Genomic DNA, 23,423 nt, shown 5'->3' with positions numbered 1-23,423 from the left:
AGCTGAGATTGCGCCACTGCATTCCAGCGTGGGCAATAGAGCAAGACTTTGTCTTAAAAAAATAATAATAAAAATAAAAATAAAAAAAGAAATGGCAGGGGGAGTGGGAGGGGACAACAGGGGGAGGAAGAAAGTGGAATGGGGTTGGAGGTGGTGGAGAAACAGGTAGCTGTCAGTTCCAGTCTCCAACCTGGGAAGGATGTGGGGTAGGAACAGGCTCCGCAGTGGTCCCTGCCCCTCAGTGTCCTCCTCCTAGCTCTGCTTCAATTCTCTCTCACCTGCATTATCTATGTACCAAGCGCAGGAATGTCATGTTCTCAATTTTACCATATTCATGTGCCACCTGTACCGTTACTGATTTTGTATTTCTATTTAAATTGAGTCACCTAAAAATTTCAAAAAATAGGCCGAGTGCGGTGGCTCATACTTGTAATCCCGGCACTTTAGGAGGCCGGTGTGGGAGGATCACTTGAGCCCCAGAGTTCGAGACTAGCCTGGGCAACATGGAGAGACCCAGTCTCTACAAAAAAATACAAAAACTAGCTGAGCGTGGTGGTGTACGTCTGTAGTCCTAGCTACTCAGGAGGCTGAGGTGGGAGGATCACTTGAGGCCTGGAAGATCGAGGCTGCAGTGAGGAGAAATTGTGCCACTGCACTCCAGCCTGGGTGACAGAGAGAGACCCTGTGTTAAAAAGAAAACGAAAATTTAAAAAATAATTATTTAAAAGAGACACAGCTGAGTGCATTGGCTCATGCCTATAATCCCAGAACTTTGGGAGGCTGAGGCAGGAGGATGGCTTGAGGCTAAGAGTTCGAGACCAGCCTGGGCAACATAGCAAGACCCCATCTCTACAAAAAATTAGCCAGGCATGGTGGCACACACTTGTAATGCCAGCTACATAGGAGACTGGGTTGGGAACATCACTTGAGCCCAGGAGTTCTAGGCTGCAGTGAGATATGATAGTGCCACTGCACTCCAGCCTCGGCAACATAGTGAGATCCAATTTCTACAAACAAAATAAAAATAAAAATAAATAGCCAGGTATGGTGGCATGCACCTGTAGTACCAGTTACTCAGGAGGCTGAGGCAGGAGGATCACTTGAGCCCAGGAGTTTAAGGTTGCAGTGAGCCATGATCATGCCATTGCACTCCAGCCTGGGCAACAGAGAGAGAACTTGTCTCTAAAAGTAAAATGAAAAATGAAAATAAAAGAGAAACTTCAGGTCACTTCAATAAATGGAAAACCATTAGCACTTGCTGTGAGCAGAGGGTAGCTAGAAAATAAATATAAGGGAAGCAGAGCCAACCATTCAAATGCAGTCTGAGCCTGTGGCCTGCAGAAACTACTCAATGCTGAAGCTGCTCTTTGTGAACCACGCAAGATGGCCAAGGGCTAGAGAGACAAAGATACGCTGGCACCACGTGGGGCCTCATGCCTGGAAATGGTCAGCAGGTTTGAAAGAGAATTGACAAGGAGGTAACTGTCTCATTTCTGTCATCTAAAAACCAGGGAATGCAGGCAGGGCGTGGTGGCTCATGCCTGTAATCCCAGCACTTTGGGAGGCTAAGATAGGTAGATCACTTGAGGCCGGGAGTTCGAGACCAGCCTGGCCAACATGGCAAAACCCTGTCTCTACTAACAAAAATAAATAAATAAATACAAAAATTAGCCAGATGTGGTAGCACATGCCTGTGTCCCAGCTACTCAGGAGGCTGAGGCAGGAGAATCACTTGAACCTGGGAGGTGGAATTTGCAGTGAGCCGAGATCATGCCACTGCATTCCAGCCTGAGTAACACAGCAAGACTCTGTCTCAAAAAATAAATGATAAATAAAATAAAAATAAAAGCCAGGGAATGTTGCTAGAACCTTCTGCATAGGATTGGTTTGGTCCTATAATGAGATGATTCATGTAAGAGTCTTGGCGCAGGACCCGGCCTGGAGTAAACACTTGATAAATGGTCGTGTGTCGCTGTGCCCTTGTTCCTCTGCTTACACGGGAATTCCAGGAGAACTGACATGGTGCCTTTCTTTGTGGCCCTGTCCCCCACCCATGTGCTGTACATCAAAGGCATCTAATAAATATTTTTAACAGGTGGTGGAAGGGACTTGAGTTCCTGTGATGCTGACAGTGACCATTTGTATCACTTGTAGCGAGTACTCGTATGTGCTCAACAAGTGTTTGTTGCGTAAAAAAGCAAACAACAGAGTGTAAAGTCCCCCAGAATGTCCACTCCACAAGGACAGGGTTTTCCAGCTGTTCTGCTTACTGCGGATCCACCGCCTAGAACAGTGCTTGGCACTAAGTAGGTGCTCAACGAACATTTGTTGCATCGATGAATGAATGAATGAAGAAAGGATTGAGCTTATGAATGAGTATTAGCTCTTCCTTTCCCAGACTCAGGAGACAGGCCTTTTGTAAAGTTTCAGGTCCCCATCACAGGCTGACTGAGCCCTAAGCATGGTGACCAGGGAGTGGAGAAAGTGAACAAAGAAAGAGACAAGGTGGGCTCAGGTCTCTGGCCTGAGGCATCTCTAGATTTCCTTAGCAACAGCACCTACTGGTGGAGAGGAGCATCCTGGGAGCTGCCCTGGATGGGCTCAGGGTGGGGTGGGGAAGGCGTGTACCACAGGTGGCTGCTGCTTTTTTTTTTTTTTTTTTTTTTGAGACAGGGTCTCACTCTGTCACCTAGGCTGGAGTGCAGTGGCGTCATCATAGCTCACTGCAGCCTCGACATCCCAGGCTTAAGCGATCCTCCTGCCTCAGCCTCCTGAGTAGCTGGGACTACCGGAGTACACCACCATGGCCGGCTTATTTTCTTTTTAATTTTTTGTAGAGACACGGTCTCACCGTGCTACCCAAGCTGGTTGAATTCCTGGGCTCAAGCAAGCTGCCTGCCTCAGCCTCCCAAAGTGCTGGGGCCACAGTTGTGAGCCACCGCGCCCAGCCCAATGGTAGCTTCTTATCACCCGCTGAACCCTCAGTAATGTCCCCTCCACCCCAGCAATAGGCTCTTCAAGTAGTGACGCCTAGATGATAGGGGCTGTTTTCCATGACAGGGCAAACACTGGGCAAAGTGGCACCAAGAAGCATTTTTCATCTATATAAGGCTTTATTTTCTTCTGAGCTGGGCTGAAGTGGTGCATTCTAAGGGTTGTATATCCCACCCACTGCCCCCACAAAGGGGAGGTTTCTGAAGAAAATCCCCAGGGCTTCCAAGAGAGGTGTTCCCCCATTGAGTGTTTATATGCCACTCACGCGCTGGGCACAGAACATTCTTATGGGATAATGTTTAACCAGCATGTGGGCTGAGTTGCTGTGGCTCACGGAGGACCAGGTGAAGGGCTAGCCTCCTTCCTAGGTGGGCTCTGGAGGAGGCTGGGCCTCCCTGCCCTCCCATAACCCAGCTTCCCATCTTGACTCCACTAGTAGGAAACAGGCATCCTTTTGTCCTCTTTAGGAAGCAAACTGCTATGTATTTTTCCTGGATTTTTTCTTAAGCTAATACAGAAGCCAGGACTTTGATTCTTTGAAAAAATTCTGTTTTAAGCAATTTATTGGTGCCCACAGGGTATGGGCCCAACCTCACTCAAATAGTCATTCCTTGCATATTAAGATGTGTGAATGTTTTACAGCTTATGAGAAAGGAAAAAAACAAAGTGATTGTAAAATCCTTGAAGGCAGGGACTGGGTGTTATACTTGCAATCCCACCTCGTTCAGGAGGAATTTACTGTGTAATCAGTTTTCCCCTATCTTAAAATCTGAGATGCACAGAACTCTATAATTTGTAGGGCAGGTTGTTCCCAAATTTGAGTGTGCACAAGAGTCACTGGGGGGAAGCTGGTTAAAAATCTAGACTTCCAGATCCCACTGTGATTCATTCATTCAATTGATGTTTATTGAGCTACTACCATAAGTAGGGTTTCCAGATTTAGCAAAGACAAATCCAGGAAGTCCATTTAAACTTGAATGTCAGATCAACAAATTTTTTTTTTTTTTTGAGACAGAGTCTTACTCTGTTGCCCAGGCTAGAATGCAGTACAGTGTTGTGACCATAGCTCAGTGCAACCTCGACCTTCTGGGCTCAAGCAATCCTTCCTCAGCCTCCCAAGTAGCTGGGACTACAGATGTGCACTATATGCCTGGCCAGTTTTTCTTCTTTTTTTTTTTTTTTTTTTTTTTGTAGAGATGAGGGTCTCACTATATTGCCCAGGCTGGTCTCAAACTCCTGGGCTCAAGCGATCCTCCTACCTCAATGTCCCGCAAAGTGCTGGAATTACAGGCACTAAGACACTATGGCTGGCCAACAAATTTTATTTTTTTATTTTATTTATTTTTTTGAGACAGGGTTTCACTCTTATTGCCCAGCCTTGCGGCCCAGTGCAATCGTGTGATCTTGGCTCCCTGCAACCTCTGCCTCCCAGGTTCAAGCGATTTTCCTGTCTCAGCCTCCCAGTAGCTGGAATTACAGGTGCCTGTAACCATGCCTGGCCAATTTTTGTATTTTTAGTAGAAATGGGGTTTTACCATGTTGGCCAGGCTGGTTTTGAACTCCTGACCTCAGGTGATCTGCCTGCCTTGGCCTCCCAAAGTGCTGGGATTACAGGCGTGAGCCACTGCGCCCGGCCAAATTATTATTATTATTTTTTGATATAGGATCTTGCTCTGCTGCCCAGGCTGGAGTGCAGTGGTGCATCACGGCTCACTGCAGCCTTCACCTCCTGGGGTCAGGCAATCCTCCCACCTCAGCCTCCTGAGTAGCTGGGACCACAGGTGCATACCACCACACCTGACTAATTTTTTTGTATTTTTTGTAGAGATGGGTTTTCACCATGTTGCCCAGGCTGGTCTCGGACTCCTGGGCTCAAGCAATCCTCCCACCTCGGCCTCCCAAAGTGTTTAGGATTATAGGTGTGAGCCACTGTGCCTGACCTACAAATCATGTTTTAACATCAGTATGTCTCATGCAATAACTGGGGGGGCTTGCCTCCGTGCGTACCACCGTAGGCTCGGTGGTTTGTAAACAACAAAATGTATTTCTCACAGTTCTGGAGGCTAAAAGTCTGAGATGCCAGCATGATCGCGTTCTGGTGAGGGCCCTCTTCTGGGTTGTAGACAGCCTTTGTTTTCTCTTCACCTGGCAGAAAGAGAGTAAAGTAGCTCTCTGGCCTCTTCTTATAAAGGCACTAATCCCATTCACGAGAGCGCCACTTCATCACCTAATTGCCTCTCAGAGGCCCCACCTCCAACACACTGGGACAGATTAAGCTTTCAATATAGGAATTTTGGGGGAACACAAACATTCAGACAGTCCATTACAGAACATACACGAGAAAGTGCTTTGTTGTTTATATGAAATTCAAATTTAACTGGGAGTCCTATAGTTTAACTGGTAACCCTAATGCTGCACCAAACACTGTTCTAGGCGATGGGAGAACAGTGTGAACAGAACACAGCCCCTGATTTCTGATAGCTTATGTTCTAGTGAGGAAGCCATTTCCTGGTGCCCCTATAGGGTCTGGAGACAAATCGATCCATGCAGACAAATAGATCTAGGAAGGAAGGGGGAAGCCAGCTGAGGGGTGGAGTGATGGAGGTGGCTGTCTATTTTGAATAGAGTAGACAGGGAAGCTCTTTCTTTGGAAGTGACATTTAAACAAGGACCTGGAGAGGTGAGATTTGGATTCAGTAAGTGTGTAGGGCTCAAGGATCCGCATAGATAATAAGCCATTCTGGAAGAATCTGATGTGGGGGTCTGCGAACGCCACATTGAGAAAAATGACTTTAGGGTTTCAAGCCTCATGTCCACCTCTGATGATGCACTTAGATGTTTACAGCCCTTTTCTGGACCTCAGTTGACTTCATATGTGCAATGGGAATAGTAGTCACTGACTCGCTTTCTCACAGGGCTGTTGTGGGTATCAAATGATGTAAAAGATGGGAAAGGACTTTGTAAACTGAAAAGTGCTTAGCAGGGTCTCGACTAGCGCTGTCCATTAGAAATACAATGCAAGCCCCTTGTGTAACTTTAAAGTGTCTAGTAGCTGCTTGAAAAAGCAAAGAATGTGAAATTTATTTTATTTTATTTTATTTATCTTTTGAGACAGAGTTTTGCTCTTGTTGCCCAGTCTGGAGTGCAATGGTGCGACCTCAGTTCACTGCAACCTCCTCCTCCCGGGTTCAAGCGATTCTCCTGCCTCAGCCTCCCAAGTAGTTGGGATTACAGGCGCCCACCACCACACCCGGCTAATTTTTTTCTATTTTTAGTAGAGACGGGGTCTCACTATGTGGCCCAGGCTGGTCTGGAACTTCTGACTTCAGGTGATCCACCCATCTTGGCCTCCCAAAGTGCTGGTAAAACAGGTGTGAGCCACCCCACCCGGCATGAAATTGATTTTAATAATATGTTTTATGTAATGCATAATACTTTGGTAATAATATACCAAAGTGTTATTTTTACATGTTGTCAATATAAAAATTATTACAGAGATATTTTATAACATTTTTCTTGTGCTAAGTCTTCAAAATCTGGTGCATGTTATGAGCTTACTTACAGCTCATCTCAATTTGCACTAGCCATATTCAGGTGCTTAACAGCCATATGTGGCCCTCGGCCTCATGTTGGACAGCACAGGCTATAGCATGAATATTATGTGAAGAGCTGGCCTCATTGTTTTAAAACACAGTGTATTAGTGGAAATTTTGAGGTATAATCATACAGTAAATTTTTTTATATTTATATTTTACTTTTACTTTTTTTTTTTTTTAAGAGATGGAGTCTCGCTCTGTCGCCCAGCCTGCAGTGCAATGGTGCCATCACAGCTCACTAGAGCCTCAAAGTCATAGGCTGAAGCTGTCCTCTCACCTCAGCCTTCTGACTAGCTAGGACTATAGACATGAGCTACCAGGCCCAGATAATTTGTTTTTTTTTACAGATGGGGTCTCACTATGTTGCCTAGGCTGGTCTCAAACTCCTGGCCTCAAGTGGTTCTCCTGCCTTGGCATCCCAAAGTGCTGGGATTACAGGCATGAGCCACCGTGCCCAGCCTTTATTTTATTTTTTAAATTGACACAGTAATTGTGCGTATGTTTCGATGCACACCATGTGCAGTGATCAGGGTAACTTGCATTTCCGTCATCTCAAACATCATTTCTTTGTGTTGGGAACATCCACTATCCTCCTTCTAGCTATTTGGAACTTATATTTTAGTCATCCTACAGTGGCATAAAACACTGGAACTTATTCCTCCCGCCTCACTGTAACTTTGTATCCTCTAAGAACTCACTCTTTATCTCCCGCCCTTTCCCTTCCCCTTCCCAGCCTGTAGTATCCTCTGTTCTACTGTTTACTTCTATGAGATGAACACTTTCGCTTCTGCATATGAGTGAGAGCATGTCGTGTTTAACTTTCTGTCCCTGGTTTACTTCTGAGGTGGAATATTGAACAGTAAAGTGAAACAGACCAGTGACACAGTATGAATGATTCTTACAATAGGCTAAGTAAAAGAAGCCAGACTAAGGGCAACAGATCAACAGATGATCACCATCAAAAAGATAGTTCCCAAGAAGAGGGGGCATTCCACACCACAGGGGTCCACAGCGGGAGCACTGGGGTGGCTCAGGAAGGAGGGAGGGAGGGGGAGAAATGTGGGCAGGAGCCTTTGTTATGGTTTCCATGGGAAGGACAGGGTGGGGCAGGGTAAGAGGCTTAGGAATGGCTAATTAGGATCATTTCAGTGGGCCCTGGGGGATAGGGACTGTCCCTAGTTGAATAGTACCTGGCCTGGGGTGATTAGAGCAGGTGTATTGTGGCCTGGTGGACAGTGAACGCCCAGTAAAGGAGGTGGTTGGACTATGGGCTCTAGGTTGGTGTCTTTGCATTTGAAGAGTGTGCTCCAGGGTGACTTGTCTGCTTATCGCTAGGTTATCACTGGCTAATCCTGGGAGGGCCAATGCCTCTAGGGTCAGCAAGGCCTCAGATATCAAAGCTCCAGAACACAAAAGATAAGACATGTGTCATGCACTCATACTGCAAGAGGTTTGGCCAGGGGCACGGCAATCCAGATTGGTTTGGTTGAATGTCAGTAGCTCTATCATTTCTCAGCCCTGCCAGCCTTCGGCCAGCCCCTTAGCTTTTAACAGAAAGAGAGATTTCAAGGAATTGCCTGAACTGAGCTTCTTCAGAACTTGTTGCTCTCTGCAACTGTTCTTTGGAGCTAGTCTTGTGCTAGAAGTTGTGAAGGCTTTGCCTAATTCCAGTTGAGAAGTTCAAGGGACAGGGTCCCTTTCTCCTCCTTTCATGTGATTATTTATTTATTGTCTCACTGTGTCACCCAGGCTGGGGTGCAGTGGCATGATCTCAGTTCACTGCAGCCTCGACCTCCCATGCTCAAGTGATGCTCCTGCCTCAGCCTCCCTTGTAGCTGGGACTACAGGCACGCATCACCATGCCTGGCTAATTTTGTCTATTTTTCATGGAGACAAGGTCTCACTATGTTGCCCCAGGCTGGTCTCAAACTCCTGGACTCAAGTGATCCTCCCACCTCATCCTCCCAAAGTGCTGCAATTACAGGCATGAGCTACCACGCCAGGCTTCTATGTGATATTAATGCCCAACTCCAAACATGGTAGGGTCTGGGGGAATTTAGGGGTTTCTAGTGCCTGCTTATAATCACCTAAGTGTATTGGGAGATGAGGAGCGGTATTTTCCTCTCCCTTGGAAATACCAGGCCCCTCTTGGCGGTAACGTCTCAGTGGCTGGTGCTTGGGGACCATGGGAGGAGAGTGTGGGGATAGGAGCCTCTTTCGGTTAATATCATCTCTGATGCTCACCCCTCAGGCCCCACCCCAACCCGCCTGCCCACCGGTACCACCTGGGCTAATCCACATGCTTCTCTGAAGACCTGCTCTTCAAAGAGACAAGCACAATGCAAATTAAAACCATAATATACCACTACATGTTCACGAGAATGGCTGAAATTAAAAAGACTGACCACACTAAGTGTTGACAAAGGTGGGGAGCAACTGGCAGTCTTGAATACTGCTGGTGGGAGTGAAAACTAGAAACCTGGGGGAAAACTTTGACAGTTTCTAAAAAAGTGAAACGTTGACCTATTCTATGATCCAGCGATTCCACTCCTAGGCATTTACCCAAAAGAAATAAAGTATACATCTCCCCAAAGACTCAGATACAAATATTCATAGCAGCTCTCATTTGTAATAGCCCCAAAGTGGAAACAACCCACATGTCCATCAACAGGTGGCTAGATGAAAATTGTGGTCTAGCTATATGGTGGAATATTGTGCAATGAAATGAAACAGATCACTGATACACACAACAACATGAATAATTCTCAAAATAATTATGCTGAGTGAAAGAAGCCAGACCCGCCCCCCTCCAAAAACAGATATATATATACTGTCAGATTCTGATGGTAGAAAGGCAAACTAATGCACTGTGACAGAAGCATTTATCTATGATCAGTGGTTGCCTAGGGTAGGCGGAGGCAGGAGGGAGGGATTATAAAGAGGTATACAGAAACTTTTGGGAGTGATGGATTCATTCACTATCTTGATTATGGTGATGATTTCATGGGTATATACATAAGTCAAACCTCAACTAATTGTAAACTTTAAACATGTGTAATGTATTGTATATCAACTATGCCTCAACAAAGCTGTAAAGCTTAAAAAAAATCTATTTTTTAGAAAGTCATGTACAGGCTAGTCATGTGGCTCACATGCCTGTATTCTCAGTGCTTCAAGAGGTTGAGGCGGCAGGATCACTTTAGGTCAGGAGTTTGAGACCAGCCTGGGCAAGAGAAAGTTAGCTGAGTGTGGTGGCAGGCACCTGTAGTCCCAGCTACTGAGGAAGCTGAGGTGAGAGCATCACTGGAGCCCGGGAGGCAGAGGTTGCAGTGAGCCATGATCCCGCCACTGCTCTTCAATCTGAGCAACAGAGACCCTGTCCCACGGAGGAGGAGGGGAAAAACGGGGGAGGAGGAAGGGGGGAGGAGGAAGGGGGAGGAGGGGGGAGGGAAGGAAGAAAGGAAGGAAGGAGAAGAAAGGAAGGAAGGAGAAGGAGAAAGAAAAAGGAGGAGGAGGAGGAAGAGAAAGAAGGAGAAGGGGAAGAGAAAGACTGAGAAGGAGGAAGAGGAGGAAGAAAAAGAAGAAAGAAGAAGCGTGCATAAGCTTTAGGGGTGGGCTGGTGGGAGATCAGACTGTGAGGCAGTGCCAGCCTCCAGTCCCAAGGCAGATCTGGGAGCAGGCGCTAGGATGTAGATGCAGAGGGAACACAAAAGGGGACAGGTGGGCCTGGACTGTCCCGAGGAGTGGCTCACACTCTGATTGGGGGACCCAACCTACCCTGCTGTGAACCAGTCTGTCTGAGGTGTGTTAGTGGAGACACAAACCTTTGCTTATGCCAGAGATGTGATTTGTTTCAACTGGGAGGATGGGATGAAGCTTCCTGGAAACAATGGTATTTCAATGTATTGGTCTCTTATTTGAAAAATAGAGTGTGATCACTGGAATAGCTAACCTCTGATGAACACTTAGTATGTGCTAGGGACTCTTGGAAAGCTGCACATGCAGTATTCCATTTTATTCTTGTCACACACTTGCTGGGCGGGCACTTTTATCACCTCCATTTAAGGACATGGATGCCCAGGGTCTTATAGGTGTAGGTCTTATAGGTATAGTGGTGATACCAAGATTTGGCCCCTGGTGGCCTAATTTCCAATTCAGCACTCCTATTATTCACAATCTGTCTCTGGTGTGTGGGTGTATGGATGGAGAATATATTGGAATGTACAACTGTTTGGGTTTTTTGTTTTTTGTTTTTTGGAGATAGGGTCTTGCTCTGTCACCCGGGCTGGAGTGCAGTGGCGCAATCATAGTTCACTGCAACCTTGAACTCCTGGGCTCAAACAGTTCTCCAGCCTCAGCCTCCCAAGTGGCTGGGACTACAGACATGCACCAGCATGCCTGGCTAACTTTTAAAATTATTTTGTAGAGATAAGGTCTTGCTCTGTTGCCCAGGCTGGTCTCAAACTCCTGGGCTCAAGCGATTCTGCCACGTTGGCCTTCCAAAATGCTGGGATTATAGGTGTGAGCCACTGCACCCGAACTTGAGTATGATTTGAAGGTGCCTTTGGGACCCTTCTGTTGAAAATCATTGTCACTTACCACTAGTCTAAAATGGAAAAGGTAGACGGTATTGAACAAATGTTGAATTAATTACCTCCGTCACTTGCAGATAGTACTTTTTGTTTTACATCATAGTCTTGTCTGTCTCTTTCCCCAGACCTCCATGGTTTTGATGATGAAACTTTCAAGTAGGGCTTCACTGGTTGTTTCTTTGAATTATCCTCTACATTAATGACATGAACAGGGTAGAAATGGTCAAAGCTGTTGACTCACCGTGGTCTTATATCAAGGTAGCAGTTACACTCACAAAGCAGATGCCCTTGTACGGAAGAGCAGGTGCATCTCCAGCAGTGACCCTATGGAGACATTCCTGGTGGAGCTGATGAATGGCTTCTTTAGGTAGTATGGAGTCTCTGGGCAAATGAAATCGAACTCTTCATGATCACGAGTTGCACTGGCACATCCTTCTGATCATTGAAGGCCATCATGGCAGGACATCACTGCATCATTTCTAGGCTTCTCAGGGACTGAGCACATGCAACCTCACCATTGTGTTCTGCTGAGTCTGGGAAGGGGTGTCAAGACAGCCTGTCCTCAAAGGGCCTTGTCACAGGAGAGGGACACCATGACCAGCAGAACTGCTCACAGGTCGAGGGCCACTGGGTGACAATAGGGTAGAGAGTGGATGTTTCAGTCACGGTGAGGTGACATCATTTAGTACTAGTGTCTCAGTTCCAGGTGTGTTTGTGGTTGGCCAAGTGCAAGGACAGGTTCCTTCTTTAATAAATGCATAGGCTTTTGAGCCTATTCTTTGTTCATTCTCTCATTCTTTTATTTTTTGTTGTGGAAAGTTTCAAACACACAGAAGTAGAGAGAATCATATAAAAGACTCCCACCAGGTGCTGTGGGTCACACCTGTAATCCCAGCACTTTGGGAAGTTGAGGCATGATGGTTGCTTGAGCCCGGGAGTTTGAGACCAGTCTGAGCAACATAGCAAGCCCTAATCTCTTGAAAAAAATTAAACAATTAGCCAGGTGTGGTGGTGTGTGACAGTAATCCCTGCTACTTGCGAGGCTGAGGTGGGAAGATCATCTGAGCCCTGGAGGTCGAGGCTGTGGTGAGCTGCGATTGCGCAACTGCACTCCAGCCTGAGTGACAGAGCAAGACCCTGTCTCAAAAAAAATAAAATAAATGAAGGACTTTCATGTACCCAACACAAATGTTGACATTTCACTAGTCGTGCCTTGTATTTGACTTTTTCTGATTTTCATTGTATTTTCTGTTGAGGCATAACAGTCAGTAAAGCTCACAGCTTGATGGATTTTGAAGACGAATTTTCGTCTATGTTTATATCTGTGAAACCTTCAGATCAAGATGTAGAACATTCTCAGACCTTAGCAGGCTCTTGTCTGCCCCTCCCTGAGATCTGCACTTTCATAAATTGTAGGGTACAATGGTGACATCATATTGGGAAAAATATCTTGACAGATAAAAAGTTTTGTCTTCCTTCTTGCCTTCCTGCCTTCCTTTCTCCCTCCCCTCCTCTCCCCTCTCCTCTCCTCCTTCCCCGTCCCCTCCCTCCCTCCCTCCTTGCATTGTTTCCTTCCCTTCTTCCTTCTTTATTCACTGATCTAGTTACTAAGACGGTAAACTCTGGATTTTTTTTTTTTTTTTTTTTAAAGCGGGCTGGGTGTGGTGGCTCATGCCTGTAATCCCAGCACTTTGGGAGGCCGAGGCAGGTGGATCCCTTGAGGTCAGGAGTTTGAGACAAGCCTGGCCAACATGGCGAAACCCCATCTGTACTAAAAATACAAAAATCAATCCTGGCTAACACGGTGAAACCCCGTCTCTACTAAAAATACCAAAAAAAAATTAGCCAGGCATGGTGGCGGGCACCTGTAGTCCCAGCTACTCTGGAGGCTGAGGCAGGAGAATGGCGTGAACCCGGGAGGCGGAGCTTGCAGTGAGCCGAGATCACACCACTGCACTCCAGCCTGGGCGACAGAGTGAGACTCCGTCAAAAAAAAAAAAAAATCAGCCAGGTGAGGCAGCAGATGACTGTAATCCCAGCTACTTGGGAGACTGAGGCAGGAGAATCACTTGAACTTGGGGGGTGGAGTTTGCAGTGAGCCCAGATCACGGCACTGCACTCCAGCCTGGGCGACAGAGCGAGACTCCATGTCAAAATAATAATAATAATAATAATAATGGAAAATACATACAGATCCAGAGTTTACCTTCTTAGTAATTAAGAAGGTAATTACTAAGAAGGTAAACTCTGAGTCTGTTTGAATACACACACACACACACATATATATGTATGTATGTATGTATATATGAAAAAACCCAGATGAAGTGAAACTGGCTTAGAGATTGGTTTAGAGATTGTTTCAGATTAACAGTCTCTGTCAATCTGAAAGGGCTGCCTTCCTCCTTCCCTTCCTCTCCCTCTTCTTCTCCCTCACTCCCTTACTTTGCTTTCTTCCTGCTGAGCACTGATTGGCAACTCTAATGGCTATTGGAGGTTCAGAACAAAACCAACCATGGTACTGGCCCGTCTTCCATGTCCACAGTGCCCCGGTGACAAGAGGGTACCTGAAGCGGCTTCTCAGGGTTTCTAACCCTTTTTTTTTCTTTTTGAGACAAAGTCTCACTCTTGTCCCCCAGGCTGGAGTGCGATGGCACGATCTCAGCTCACTGCAACCTCCGCCTCCCGGGTTCAAGCAATTCTCCTGCCTCAGTCCCCCGAGTAGCTGGTATTACAGGCACCTGCCACCACGCCCGGCTAATTTTTGTTTTTTTAGTAGAGACAGGATTTCACCATGTTGGCCAGGGTGATCTAGAACGCCTGACCTCAGGTGATCCACCCGTCTCGGCCTCCCCAAATGCTGGGATTACAGGCATAAGCCACCGCGCCCAGCCTCAGGGTTTCTTAGGAAGGGTGAGCTTCCTGCCCTAAAGGTGTTCAAGGCCGGGGAGGGGGTATCTTAAGTGCCTGGCTGGAGGCTGACCTAGTTAACTTGAGCTCCCCCCAGGCCCCCAGTCAGAGGAGGTCAGAAGGGCCTGGTGGGTGGTGACACCTGTGTGTTCCCTCGCAGACGCTGCAGGAGATCTTCCAGGCCGAGAACACCATCATGCTGCTGGAAAGGTCCATCATGGCCAAGGAGGGCCCACTGAAGGTGGCCCAGACAAGGCTGGAGTGCCGGACCCGGCGCCCCAACATGGAGCTGTGCAGGGACATCCCTCAGTTCAAGTAAGTGAGGGAGGCCAGAGGAGGCGGGAGAACCCCTGGGAATCCAGGAACGGGAAGGGTTGAATCTCAGGAGCTTCTAGGTGCACTGGGTCTGAAAAATGGACCTTCCCTCAATCAGGACATTCAGTCCCACAACTCAATAGAGTGCAGGGTGTGGGTGGAGTTCTGAGATGCAGCTCGGGCTGTACCACTGCGTGGCTTCCTCATCACTGGGAGCCCCACCCTGTGCACTGTGGTCTTCTAACTTGCCTAAACTAGGGGTGGTTTTGTAACTCTGTTGTGCTCTGGAAACCCTCTTGTTTCCCTTCAAAGCCAAGGCAATGAATGGTAGCCTCCCACGTGGTGGCTTTACCTTCTCTCTCCAGGCTCCCATGAAAGAGGCACCCATTCCTCACTCATTTCCCACCTCCCTTTTTGTAAAGTTCTTACCATGAAGCCCCGGAAGAGCCTCAAGAGCTCCTGGCTGATGGATCCCACCCATCCTGCTGTGCTAAGGAGGCTGGCGTCTGTTGACGAAGGGCTTTCTCACAGGACAGGGGTCAAAAGCTCATGCCAGCCCAGAAAGGAGGTTTGTGGGGGGCGGGGAGTGAGGATTGTAATAGGATGATGGCCAGGCCAAGAAGGAACGGGTCATCAGATATGGGAATTATTTCCCATGAGTGTGCTGTATGACTTGGGGCAAACCACTTGGCCACTCTGTTCTCCCCATGCTAGGGGCATGGACTGGGGGAAGGTTCCACATCCAAGCTCACTCACATGATTGTTGGCAGCAGTCAGTTCTTGCCCCATGGGTCCCTCCAGCATGGTGGCTTGCTTCAACAAAGCATGCAAGCCAGAAGGACAATGACAGTACCAGCAGCAAGGACGTCACAGTCTTTTGTAACCTAACCGTGGAAGTGACAGCCCATCACTCTTTCTGCATGCTCTTCTTTAGAAGCATCTCTAGGTCCACACTCAAGGGTGTGATACCAGGAGGTGGGGATCATTGGGGGTCATCCTTGGAACATCCTCCTATGGGCACTAACAGGGTTTCTGGGGGAGTGGCAAGAGACTGAGTCCGGCCCCATTTCAGCTGCTCATTTGCTCCATAAACCTTATTCTGCATTCACTGTGCCCAGGGCTGTGCTCACCAGGTTTCATAGCAGTACTTCTTTTGACAAGATACTGAGTTGATATCCCCCAAGAGAAAAAGATGGAAAGGACCATCCTCAGGCTTCCTTGGGCATATTATTTCAGCCTTGGCCTACAGCAAGGGAAGTTCACCCTGATGGCTAACTGCAATCCCTTGAGCTTCTTTTGAGTTCTGTCCCCTTTAGTCTTACTCCTAGGGGAGTTGGGAAGTCAGTTACTCTTACTGTTGTCAAATGGGAAGATAAATTGAGGTCCAGAGAGGTTGAAAAAGCGGTCCCAGTCACACACCACTAAGCCAGGGCTTCACTGGGCAGGGAGTGCAGGTCTTGGTCCAGCGATGGACCCTGCTCCCTCCATCCTGGTGTGGAGACCCCACTGCTAGATATGAAAAGATGTCAAGAAGAGAGCTATCAGTTAGGAGAAAGAGGATAGATAATCAAGAAAAAGTGTTGGGTGGTGCCCAGGCGATGGTTTTTGCACAGCCTCAGTTACCGCCTAAGTAACCATTTAGGAAATCGAAAAAGCAGGGTATGTGTTGGGGTGGGGTGGAGGGGCAGGCAAATTGATCCAAGGCTTTGAACTTGAGGGCCTGGAGTCCCTCCCACTTTGGAAGGCCGGGGCAGGAGGATCACTTGAGGCCAGGAGTTTGAGACCAGCCTGGACAACATAGCAAGACACTATCTGTAAAAAAAAAAATACAAAACTTAGCCAGGCATCGTGGCATGTACCTGTAGTCCCAGCTACTCAGGAGGCTGAGGCAGAAGGATTGCTTAAGCCCAGGAGTTGGAGGCTGCAGTGAGCTATGATTGTGCCATTGCACTCCACCCTGGGCAACAGAGCAACACCCAGCAGACCTGCTGCTGGCTTGCTAGGTCTTCAGCCCTGGAAGTGAGATGGATAGGGTCTGGGTCCTGGGTGCAGGAGAGTGGGGGCTGGGCTCTGCTGACCTCTTTTCCATCTGCCCCTGCTTCTTCGATGCTCAGGCTGAACCCCAGTACCTCCTGGAGTGGAGGGCTCAGGTGATCCCTTTGCCTCCCCGAGACTTTTTTTTTAATCGAGTCTTTCTCTGTTGCCCAGGCTGGAGTGCAGTGGCACAATCTTGGCTCACTGCAACCTCCACCTCCCAGGTTCAAGAGATTCTCCTGCCTCAGCCTCCCGAGTAGCTGGGATTACACTCGCCTGCCACCATGCTCGGCTAATTTTTGTATTTTTAGTAGAGGCAGGGTTTCACCATGTTGGCTAGGCTGGTCTCGAACTCCTAACCTCAAGTGATCCAGCCACCTCGGCCTCCCAAAGTGCTGGGATTACACGCATGAGCCACAGTGCCCGGCCCCGCCAGGGGACTTCTACAGAACAGGGCTTCTGGGGGAGTTGCCTAGAGGACCTACTGCTTTGGGGCAAGCTCTCTGCCTTCCCGTTTCCCGTTCAACAGGCACACCACTGAGGAGGACAGACAGAGAGCAAGGAGGTGGAGCATGTTTGGTTCAGGAGCCGGGCCGTGTGTGTGTGTGTGTGTGTGTGTGTGTGTGTGTGTGTCTGCATCTGTGTATGTTGTGTTTTGGTTTGTATGCATGGCTGTCTTGGGAATTGAGCAGATGATAGGGTTCAGGTTCAGTCTCCCTTCTCCAGTGGCTAAATTGTCCCATCTGTGCATGATCTTCCTTGTCCCCGTCCTCTCCATTCCTGCCTTTGGGCCATCTTTTTCCTTTTCCTCCTACAAGTGGTCTCTCTTCTCCTGACCTACTCCAATCACTGGGGTCCCATCCATGCCTATCCCCCAGAAAGAAAGTCCATTTAAAATTGAACTTTAAAGGCTAGGTGTGGTGGTTCAGATCTGTAACCCCAGCACTTTGGGAGGCTGAGGTGGGAGGATCGCAAGAGGCCAGGAGTTCGAGACCAGCCTGGACAACATAGCAAGACCCCATCTCTACAAAAAATACAAAAATCAGCCAGGCATGGTGGCGTGCCTATAGTCCAAGCTACTTAGGAGGCTAAAGCAGGAGGATTGCTTAAGCACAGAAGTTGGAGGCTGCAGTGAGCTATAATAGTGCCACTGTACTCCATCCTGTGGAACAAAGCAACACCCTGTCAAAAAAAAAACCAAAAGCTGAATTTTAATTAAACTTAAATAAAGTTAAAAATTCAATTCCTTATTCACACTAACCATATTTCAAGGGCTCAGTATCCACATATGGCTAGGGTCCACCATATCAGACAACATAGCACAGAATATCTCCCTTGCTCTAGAAAGTTCTATTGGACAGTGCTGGTGGAAGTTTCCAGGCTGCTTCTGTCACTTCTCTTTGCTTCTCTCTAGCCCAGGCTTACCATGGGGAAGTTCACCCAGCTTCATGCCCTCTGGTCCTGAGCACAGTTTCATTGTCTCTTCTCCCCAGAGGTGGGACCCCCAGCGCAGTCCCACAACCAAGCCGCCATCACAGCTCACCTTGCCGCATTCATTTCCCAGGGCTACTATCACAAATTACTACAAACTGGGTGGCTACAGACAACAGAAGTTTATTCCCTCACAGCTTTGGGGGCCAGAAGTCCCAAATCAAGGTTGCTGTTCCTGGAGGCTCTGAGAGAGGCTCTGTTCCCTGCCACTCTCCCAGCTCCGGAGGGCTGTCAGCAATCCTTGGTATCCCTCAGCTTGTAGCCTTATCTCTCCCATCTCTGCCTTTGTCTCCACATGGCCTTCTCCCCTGCATGTCTCCGTGTCTCAAACCTCCCTCTCCTTTCTCTTATAAGGAGATCAGTCATTGGATTTAGGTGTCACCCTAAATCCAGGATGATCTCATCTTAAGATCCTAAACTTCATTACACCTGCAAAGACCCTCTTTCCTCATAACATCACACGCACCACGTCTTAGGACTTGAACATATCTTTCTGAGGAACACCATCCAATCCGCTCCGTGTAGATTCACAATAACCTCCTAACCTTTCTCCTGCCTCTACTCTTGCCCCCTTCCAGTCTCATCTTACACAGCCGCCTGGAGGTTATCCCGAAACTTGAGTCAGCATGCCATTCCCCCGTTTCAAACCCCCCGCCCCCACGCCATGGCTTCCCACAGCACTGAGAACAAACCCAAGCCCTTTAATTTTGCATGTGCTTTTCTCTCTGTCTCTCTCTTTTTTTTTTGAGATGGAGTCTTGCTCTATTGCCCAGGCTGGAGTGTAATGGCGTGATCTCAGCCCACTGCAACCTCTGCCTCCCGGGTTCAAGCGATTCTCCTGCCTCAGCCTCCTGAGTAGCTGGGATTACAGGCACCTGCCACCACACTTGGCTAATTTGTGTGTGTGTGTGTGTATATATATATATATATATATATATATATTTTTTTTTTTTTTTTTTTTTTTTTTTTTTTCAGTTGGGACCGGCTTTCACCATGTTGGCCAGGCTGATCTCAAACTCTCGACCTCAAGTAGTGATCTGCCACTTTAGCCTCCCAAAGTGCTGGGATGACAGGCTGCAACCTCTGCCTCCTGGGTCAGCCTCCCAAGTAGCTGGGATTACAGGTGTGCACCACGAACCCTGGCTAATTTTTTTGTATTTTTAGTGGAGACGGCGTTTTGCCACCATGTTGACCAGGCTGGTCTCGAACCCCTGACCTCAAGTGATCTGCCCGCCTCAGCCTCCCAAAGTGCTGGGATTACAAGCGTGAGTCACCATGCCTAGCCAAAATTTAAATTTTAAATTAAAGTAATACAACTACAATTCAGCTTCTCAATTGCATGGCCCCATTCAAGTGTTCATTAGCCCCATGGGGCTGGTGGGTACCATATTGGATGGTGCAGATATAGACCTTTCCATCTTCACAGAAAGTTCTACTCCACGGCGCTGCTGCAGCATACTTTCCCTCTTGGCCTTCAACGTGTCCAGCTGTCTTTTTTTTTTTTTTTTTTTTTGAGGCGGAGTCTCGCTCTGTCGCCCAGGCTGTAGTGCAGTGGCGCGATCTCGGCTCACTGCAAGCTCCGTCTCCCAGGTTCACACCATTCTCCTGCCTCAGCCTCCCGAGTAGCTGGGACTACAGGCACCCGCCACCACACCCGGCTAATTTTTTGTATTTTTAGTAGAGACGGGGTTTCACTGTGTTAGCCAGTATGGTCTCCATCTCCTGACCTCGTGATCCGCCCTACTTGGCCTTCCAAAGTGCTGGGATTACAGGTGTGAGCCACTGCGCCCGCCAGTCCAGCTAAGTCTTATCTTTCTTCTCTGCTCAAAGTCCTCTCCTGGGAGGCGGAGGGAGGAGGATCACTTAAGCCCAGGAGTTTGAGACCAACCTGGAGGCAAAAAAAGAAAGCCCATCTCTATAAAAACTTTTTTTTTAAAATTAGCCAGGTGTGGTGTTGCCTGCCTGTAGCCTCAGCTATTTGGGAGGCTGAGATAGGAGGATCTCTTGAACCCAGAGGTTTGAGGCTGCAGTAAGCTATGGTGGCACCACTGCACTCCAGCCTAGGTGACAGAGAGAGACCCGGTCTAAAAAAATAAATAAATAAATAAAATCAGCTGGGTGCGGCCTGTAATCTCAGCATTTTGGGAGGCTGAGTTGGGCAGATCGCTTGAGCCCGGGAGTTTGAGACCAGCCTGGGCAACATGGTGAAACCCTGTCTCTACAAAAAATGTAAAATTAGCCGAGTACAGTTTTGCATGCCTGTAGACCCAGCTACTTGGGAGGCTGGGGCTGGAGGAATGCTTAAGCCAAGGAAGTTGAGGCTGCAGTGAGCTATGACTGCACCACTGCGCTCTGGCCTAGACGGAGTGATACTCTGTCTCAAAAAGAAAAAAGAAAAAAAAAAAGTCCTCTCCTCGGAAAGTTCTAGAAAAGCAAAGCCTCAGAAGGAGAGGGGTGGGGAAGTAGTACGGGGCAGCCCAGTCCCAGCTGATCCTGCAAGGGGCGCCATACCGGGAAGTGCATCACAGACATGTCTGCACCAGAGGCCTTTTGTACCTGAGTCAGCCAGCCATTGTCTGTAGCCGCTGGCAGGGGCTCTCCTCCCAGGTGAGATAGCTCCGATTGGCTGAGCAACATAATTGTCTGGAGAAGTGCGGACCTGTGGGCCATTAGCAGCCAACGCTCACTCGTAGCAGCTGGGGATGGTGCCCTGGCCAGTAAGGAAGATCTGTGTGAGGCTCTTATCTAGACAATGCTGGCCCTGTTATCCTGTTTATTAAAAAATTATAAGGCCAGGCGCGGTGGCTCATGCCTGTAATCCCAGCACTTTGGGAGGCTGAGACTGGCGGATTGCCTGAGTTTAGGAGTTTGAGACCAGCCTGAGCAACATGGTGAAACCCTGTCTCTACTAAAACATGAAAAAGTAGCTGGGTGTGGCGGCACGCGCTCAGCTACTTGGGACGCTGAGGCAAGAGAATTGCTTGAACCCGGGAGGCAGAGGTTGCCGTGAGCCGAGATTGCGCCACTGCGCTCCAGCCTGGACGACAGGGCGAGACTCCATCTCAAAAAAAAAAAAAAAAAAAAAAAAAAAATTGTGATAAAGTACATGTAACACAAAATTTACCATCAGTGACATTTGGTACATTCACGATGTTGTGCAACCCTCACCACTCTCTAGTTCTGTGATGTTTTCATCAACCCAAAAGGAAACCCTGTACCCATTAAGCAATCTTCTACATTCCCCCCACCGCCTGACCTCTGGAAGCCACCAGTTAACTTTCTGTCCGTATGGCTTTGCCTCTTCTGGACATTTCCTGTGCATGCAGTCATGCAATATTTGTCCTTTTGTGTCTGGCTTCCTTTGTTTAGCATCATGTTTTTCAAGGCTCATTCATGTTGTCGTAGGTATTAGTATTTCATTCCTTTTTTTTTTTTTTGAGACGGAGTTTCCCTCAGGCGCCCAGGCTGGAGTGCAACGGTGTGATCTCAGCTCACTGCAACCTCCCTCTCCCAGGTTCAAGAGCTTCTCCCACCTCAGCCTCTCGAGTAGCTGGGATTACAGGCACCCACCATCATGCCCGGCTAATTTTTTGTATTTTCAGTAGAGATGGGGTTTCACCATGTTGGCCAAGCTGGTCCTGAACTCCTGACCTCAGGTGATCCACCTGTCTCGGCCTCCCAAAGTGCTGGGATTACAGGTGTGAGCCACCACACCCGGCTATATTTCATTCCTTTTTATTATAGCTGAATTATCTCCCATTTTGTGGCTGGATTACATTGTGCTTATCCACTCATCCATCCATCCATGGACTGGATGAGCTGCTTCCACCTTTTGGCTACTGTGAATACAGCTGCTGTGAACATTCATATACACATTTTGGTTGGAACACCTTTTTTCCGTTCTTTTGGGTATATACCCAGGAGCAGAACTGCTGGACTGTATGGTAAGTCTATGTCTAACTTATCGAGGAATCTCCAGATTGGTCTCCTGTCCTGTTTTACTATCCTGTCTTATTTCTTCCTTTGTGTACATTACCCTTGACAGTTCTCTTGTGTATTTACTTGTCTGCCTGTTCTGCCTCTGCCTCCCCCTGGAAGGCTGAGCCTTGCCTGTCTTGCTTGCTGCTGTCTCTCAGTGCCAGGCACAGTTCCCAGTGCACCGTGAGTGCATCTACCTTGAACCGAATAACCTGGGCTAGGTCGGGCACTGTGGCTCACGCTTGTAATCCCAGCACTTTGGGAGGCCAAGGCAGGTGGATCACCTGAGGTCAGGAGTTCTTGACCAGCTTGACCAACATGGTGAAACCCCGCCTCTAATAAAAAAAAAATATACAAAAATTAGCTGGGTGTTGTGGTGCGTGCCTGTAATCCCAGCTACTCAGGAGGCTGAGGCAGAATTACTTGAACCCGGGAGGCAGAGGTTGCAGTGATCCGAGATCGTGCTACTGCACTCCAGCCTGGGTGACAGAGTGAGACTCTGTCTCAAAAAATAAACAAATAAAAATAAATGAATAACCTGTGCCTTCTCCTCTGCCCTCACCCCAGGCTGGTGAACGAGGTGTTCACCATCGATGACACGCTGCAGACCCTCAAGCTGCGGCTGCGGGAGACGCAGGACACGCTGCAGCTGCTGGTCATGACCAAGTGCCGGCTGGAGCACGAGCTCGCCATCAAGGCCAACACCCTCTGCATCGACAAGGAGAAGTGCATGGGCATGCGTAAGACCTTCCCCTGCACCCCGCGCCTGGTGGGCCACACCTGAGCACCGCCCTGGCGCCTTGTTCCATGCTGGCGTAAAATTGGAAAAGGCTGAGAAACAAAGTAAAACAGTATTTTGTTTGAAAGGGCCGAATTTCTTTTTTTCTTACCTGTTTCTTGTCTGCCTTTCTTTCTTTCTTTTCTTCTTTCTTTCTTTCTTTTTCTTTCTGTCTTTCTTTCTTTCTTTCTCTTTCTTTCCTTCTTTTTTCTTTCTTTCTTTTCTTTTTCTTTCTCTTTCTTTTTCTTTCTTTCCTTCTTTTTTCTTTCTTTCTTTCTTTCCTTTCTTTTCTTTCTTTCTCTATCACCTGTTTGTCACCTTAGGAGCACAGTGTAAACCATGGTGTTTTAAGATTAGACTTGGCAGCTCAAAATCTAGAGCCCAGCTCTGTCACTTAGGAGCTGTGTGGCCTTGAACAAGTTTCTAACCTGCGGTCCTCATCTATGGAATGAGGGTAGTCCGAGGTGCAGGGGACTGTCAGCAGTGTGGGGCACAGAAAAAAATAAAAAAATAAAAATAACCAGGATTTGCAATCAGAAGTTCCAGGTTTGAATGCCAGCCTTGGTAGATGGAGTATTTATTTATTTATTTGAGATGGAGTTTTGCTCTGTCACCCAGGCTGGAGTGCAATGGTACAATCTCGGCTCACTGCAACCTCCACCTCCTGCGTTCAAGCGGTTCCCCTGCCTCACTAGCCGGGATGACACGCACCTGCCACCACGCCTGGCTAATTTTTGT

At 48.0% G+C, this 23,423-nt stretch overlaps 1 protein-coding gene across 8 annotated transcripts in view; it reads left to right on the top strand.

The window, feature by feature from the left end:
- The window catches only part of TEKT5 (tektin 5), a 116,761-nt gene extending 93,988 nt beyond the window's left edge, over window positions 1-22,773 (top strand). For 7 of the 8 annotated variants that reach the window (XM_063717186.1, XM_063717189.1, XM_063717185.1 and 4 more), the window contains 2 exons: window positions 14,250-14,404; window positions 22,475-22,773. In XM_063717186.1, the coding sequence (XP_063573256.1) occupies window positions 14,250-14,404; window positions 22,475-22,691 (372 nt within the window). In that variant the 3' untranslated portion in view covers window positions 22,692-22,773. Of the gene's footprint in view, window positions 1-14,249; window positions 14,405-21,673; window positions 21,858-22,474 lie in introns of those variants that run through there. The other variant, XM_054533461.2, reaches the window with a different exon arrangement.
- The last annotated feature ends 650 nt before the right edge of the window (window positions 22,774-23,423 follow it).

The sequence above is a fragment of the Pongo abelii genome, chromosome 18 (genome assembly GCF_028885655.2).
Source record: "Pongo abelii isolate AG06213 chromosome 18, NHGRI_mPonAbe1-v2.0_pri, whole genome shotgun sequence".
Classification (NCBI taxonomy): Eukaryota; Metazoa; Chordata; class Mammalia; order Primates; family Hominidae; genus Pongo; species Pongo abelii.
Note: the sequence above shows the minus strand (reverse complement) of the source record. Positions and strands in the feature narration are given on the sequence as shown.